At 33.9% G+C, this 5,366-nt stretch overlaps 1 protein-coding gene and 1 long non-coding RNA gene across 2 annotated transcripts; one reads left to right on the top strand and one right to left on the bottom strand.

Moving 5' to 3' along the window:
* Nucleotides 1-5: 5 nt before the first annotated feature.
* Nucleotides 6-3,268, top strand: LOC118648202 (protein PFC0760c-like; the record flags this gene model as incomplete). The annotated part of the gene is given in 6 exon segments (XM_036294526.1): nt 6-284; nt 424-550; nt 553-960; nt 963-1,966; nt 2,073-2,214; nt 2,733-3,268. Coding segments are annotated over 6 exon segments (2,106 nt in total), but the record flags the coding sequence as incomplete, so codon positions are not given.
* A 518-nt stretch (nt 3,269-3,786) lies between these two features.
* On the bottom strand, nt 3,787-5,037 carry LOC118644207. Its single transcript, XR_004965204.1, has 4 exons — nt 4,619-5,037; nt 4,492-4,555; nt 4,100-4,160; nt 3,787-3,917 (listed from the first exon to the last, which is right to left on the bottom strand). It is a non-coding gene; the product is annotated as an uncharacterized LOC118644207 (long non-coding RNA).
* Nucleotides 5,038-5,366: the final 329 nt, after the last annotated feature.

Raw genomic sequence — 5,366 nt, forward strand, 5'->3', positions numbered from 1 at the left:
AGATAGCTAAGGCTCTGCAGGAGTCAACAATGTTGAAAGTATCCGAGGATGGTACAAAGGTCTGTCGAGTAACACCGATTCAGACAAAAGAGAATGTTGACCAGTGCACAATTTATGTACAAAACTTACCACCAGGAGCGGACCATGACTGGTTGATCTCTGCTTTTTCCAAATATGGAACTGTAGATTATGTTTCGATTCCACGTTACAAGAGCAATAACAAGATAAAGGGATTTGCATTTGTGGAATTTGATACACCTAGCCATGCTCAAAAATGCCTTAAGGTAAGAGGAGTCGTACTTGTTTGCCAAATATTATATATTGCTATATAATTGCTATATGAGAGATAATAGTTCTAACTTTCATAACTTGGTGATGTGTTACTTTAATGTATTACTTTTAGATTAATATTTTATTTTATAGACATTCCAAAAAAAAGGATATGTTTTGCCAACACATGCATCCCCCACTGAACTATTAAGTATATCAACATTTAAACAATCTAAAAGTGATATAATAATTGGAGTGTTGGTTGATGATTCAAAGGCTAAAAAAAATTGAAAGAGAATGAAGAAGAAGCGTTCAATGAAGAAACAGACTCCAAAGATAATTTATGCAAAGTTATAGAAGATAATAATAGCAAACAAAGTAAAAAAAGAAAACATTCTTTGGAAAAATTGCATGTTGTAGATGAAAATGACATTAAAGTCAAAAAAGATAAAAAAGAAATTGCCACTCAAAATATAGTAGATCAGCAAGACAAAAAAGGAAAGGTACTCAAAGCTGAATTTGAAGTTAAGGTTAAGGATAATCCCTGTGATACCGAAATACATGTAACGGATAATGGTGATAAACGAAATTTTAAAAGGAAAAAGTATTCAGAAAAATTGTCTGTTAAAGACGAATATGACATTAAAATAAAGAAAGAAGAAGTACATAAAAGTACGACAAATCGGCGGAATAAAAAGTACTAAAAAAAGACTCTGAAGGCAAGAAAAATATATATGACAATGAAATAAATGCAGCAGATGGCAATAAAGAAAATATAAAGGAAGAAAAATGTGTCCTGGAAAAATTACAAGTAGACGAAAGTGATACTAAAGCAAAAAAAAGAAAAAAAACTAAAGATGAAACTATAACAGATTGGCAAAGTGAAAAAGAACAAGTGCCAACAGAAGAACTCGAAGACAAGAATAATAATCATAGTAATGAAATAGATACGACAGATAATCGACAAAATCCAAAGAAAAGAAAAATTTCAGAAAAATCATATAGCAAAGATGAAAGAGACAAAGGAAATACAGAAAATCAAGAGAATAGTCGCAATAAAATTACAGAAAAAAAGAAAAGAAGACACACTGTAAATGACACAATCACTGTAGAAGACATTAGCGGAGAAGCAATAAAAGAAGAATGTCAAAAACCAGTGACGAGTTCAAATAAAAATAAAACAAAATTCGAACATTCGTTTAATGAGGATGAGAATATTGAGACAAATGTTTTATCACAAACTGTAAAACATTCTATAAGAGATTTCGGTACGAGTAGTAGTGATATTGAGGAAACTAATAAAAGAAAGAAGAAAAAGAATCGGAAAAAGAGAAATAAAATTTTGGACAATGATATTTACAGTAAGATAGGATTGCAAATAATGGCAAAATCAGATTGGAAGCATCTTCGAAACAAATATTTAGATTTCCAACGACATAAAATGTCACAATTGAAAAGGCATTTGAGAAAAGCTGAAGGAGAAAAAGGCGGGATTATGACAAAATGGTATCAGGAAGACTGGTCTGTAATACACATTATCCGTAAATCTGAACATGCATTGGATGAATTAATATGTGAAAATGATGGCGAGAAACCTAATAGGGAAGAAAAGTCTTATGGACGCGTTAATTATGCACCAGGAATTATAGTAAAAGTTGAAATGGATGAACCTTGCACAAATGTGCGAAGTTTTAAGGTAATAGTGATGTCATTAAACAAAGAATTTTTGTCATAAATTAAATGTTACATCTTTAATCAGAACATTATAAATGTATGACATTATATTGAGAATTGAATTTTAGATGGAATTAAGAAACAATTCAGTGAAATATATAGATGTAACGACTGATTCTTGTGAAGCCTATGTAAGATTTGATACAGCAGAAGCTGCGCAGGCATTTACCCAGAAGAGCTACGAAGGAAAACACTTCATTGTTTTAGAAGGTATAAATATTTTATATACGTAATATCGATTTTTTAATGTCTTGCAACAATGTCCAATGTTCTCTACATATACCTGTAGTACACACATATACAGATATATGGAACATACAACATCTCTTCCAAATGGAAGCTTCCCTATTAGATAGAGAAGTTTTAAAAGACAAAATACTTTTAATGGCCCATCTGGCTTCCATTGAAGAGAAGGAGCATAAAAATTTTTTACAGAATCAAACTTGAGATCTTTAGTGTAACAGACTAGGAAGCCAATTTTTCAACTTGTACAAAAAAATTCTCACATATGAAATTAATCCTATGCATTCATCAATTGGTATATTTACTTTTAGGTCTCGAATTATATACTAATCGTTGAACGCACAGCGTTATTTTCGTGTTAGAGATTTTTTTATACGAGTTCAAGAATCAGTGCATTATTTGCTGCAACACTCATTCTTTTGATAAATATTTTTCGTATTGCAAATAACATATTCATTACTAACTTTATGTATCTTTTTTTTCAGGTGATGAAGAGAAAATATATTGGGAAAAAATATCGAAAGACAGGATGGAAAAATTGAGTAGAAAAGGAAGTCGACCAAAGAGTACTAAACTGCTAAAACGAGCAGAAAAAGAACTTGAAAAATGTACAAAGTTCGATCAGGATTGATTATTATATTTTTTATGGATATGTGCACGCACGCACGCGCGCCTTATGCCGTCAAATCCGTATAACACATAACACAACATATAAATAATGACACTTATTATACAATTAAAACCATTAAAGAAAATTTAGAAAAATTAACTTGTATAAAATTTAATCCCTTTGTCATTTACAAGATTGATCATTATAATTCATATTTTAAGGATTTATTCTAGTATACACATATTTTTAAATCTACCATCTTCCTCTGTCTCCTCCTCGACCTCCACCTGAACGATTAAATCTACCACCTCCGACTTTTGAAACCTCCATTATTGCCGCCTCTTCCTCTACTGAAAGATTCTCTTCTGCTACCTCTACCTTTTCTGCCTTCAGCACTTCTTTTCATGACCCTGCCAGGACCACCAACAAAATTGTTTGGTTTCTGTAAATAATTCTAAAAGCTATTTTTCTCGGAACTCATAAAAATTTGTAATTTTCTGTAAATATTTGAGTGTAGTTATATACTTTTCTAGAGAATATTAAAATTTTTTTTCAGATAAGTACAAAATTCTATAGTTTTCTATAGCTTAATATTGTCTGAAAAAGCTGCAGAATTTTATTTTTTACATTTTTAAAATATCCTAGCTAACCTTAAATATTCCTGAGACATTTCGTTTCAAATTTACGGGTAATGTGCGTTACAGACCAATCTTTCTGATACCATTTTGTCATAATCCCGCCTCTTTCTCCCTCAGCTTTTCTCAAATGCATTTTCAATTGTAACATTTTATGTCGTTACAAATCTAAATATTTGTTTCGAAGACGTTTCCAATCTGATTTTGCCATTATTTGCAATCCTATCTTACTGTAAATATTATTGCCCAAAATTTTATTTCTTTTTTTCCGTTTTTTTTTTCTTCTTTCTTTCATTAGTTTCCTCAATATCGCTGCTCCTCGTACCGAAATCTCTTGAATTAAGTACTGCAATGTAAATGCTACTTACCAAATAAATATCGCGATGTCATCCGCCCCGGAACCGATCCATGTCGATTGTCACGATCTGCAAATAAGAAAAGAACACACATCAATGATAGCGAAGGGATTAATTCCTCAATCGTGACGCGCGATTAACGCATTGAGTGTCGCGCAATCGCTTTCTCCGCTTGAACAAATATTAATTTAATAAATAATTTTACGTGTTCGACTGGATTATAACGTTAAATTGACATGTGTTACACTTACCAATTAAGTAATTTGCAATGCCATTCGTCCCGGAATCGATTCATTCTGCGTTCGTCGCATTCTGAAAGTGATACGCAAATTAAGATGACGTGAAACGACTTCGTTTCTTTCGCGCGATCAGCTTCAAGTGAGTGGCGCCGCGCTGCTCGGTACACCGAATCTTTTCGCAATATCATGCGAAGAGAATGGCTTAGCAGCACGATGTTACAAAAAGATTCGATACTGGCATCGCTGGGTACGCGTCCCTACATGTCGATTGTCCACACAAATAATCGATGATGCGACAACTGTCTTTTTGCGATATTGCAAGTATTGTCCAATATATGGAAAGTGCATAAACACAAAGTTAAGACTGAGAATTTAGCTCAAGTTACGATGCAGATTTGACTTACCAAGTAGATAGATATGGCGCGACATTTGCTTCCCGGCACCGGTCCATGTCAGAACTGCCTCGATCTACAAATCAAAAAAGAAAATGCAATTAAGATATGACGAAGAGATTGTTTCTCGCACAATCACCTTTGCGTATCACGATTGACATGTCGCTACGAATCGCGATCTTCGCTCGAACAAGTATATTGACAGATACGCGTTCAAACGAATTACAATTACGTATGATTGATATATATCACCAATTAAGAGATTCGCGATGCCATATTTGCTCCGGTCCCGGTCCATCCTGCGTCCGTTGCGTTCTGAAAGTGCTATACAAAAAGATGGAGTAAAATGGCTTTGTCTCTCTCTCGCGCGGTTAACTTTACGCATCAAGAATTACACAGCGTTTAAAGGGCCATCTACAATGGAGAGTTGTAGGCCGTAGCAGTAGTCGTAGACAATATTTTCATTACGTACTGTTTTACTGATTACGGCCTACAACAGACATTGAGCCAATTCAGTGGGTGCTTACAATGAGCGTTTAGGTGTTCGGGGTTAGTTTTTAGTCACCTCTCTATGATAGCCGGCTTGTATATTATTGTTACGTCGTTTATATTATTGACAGCATGGTCGTAGATTTAGCGTTGTTACGACTAAAACACTCCATTGTAGATGGCCCTTTATGCAAAACACATACAAAGAAGCTCGATCTTGATTCTTGAGTCTTCAGCATGCTGTTATTTTCATTTCACTCACTTCTTTTACTGTCCCATGCTAATAATGGCTACGTTCAGAAAACACAACCCCGATAGCCAGATGACCGCACTGTGATGGCGCTGTGATTGCACGTGTATGGGAATGATTTCCCTAATTTATCTTATACTTATGAAAT

The sequence above is a fragment of the Monomorium pharaonis genome, unplaced genomic scaffold (genome assembly GCF_013373865.1).
Source record: "Monomorium pharaonis isolate MP-MQ-018 unplaced genomic scaffold, ASM1337386v2 scaffold_283, whole genome shotgun sequence".
NCBI lineage: Eukaryota > Metazoa > Arthropoda > Insecta > Hymenoptera > Formicidae > Monomorium > Monomorium pharaonis.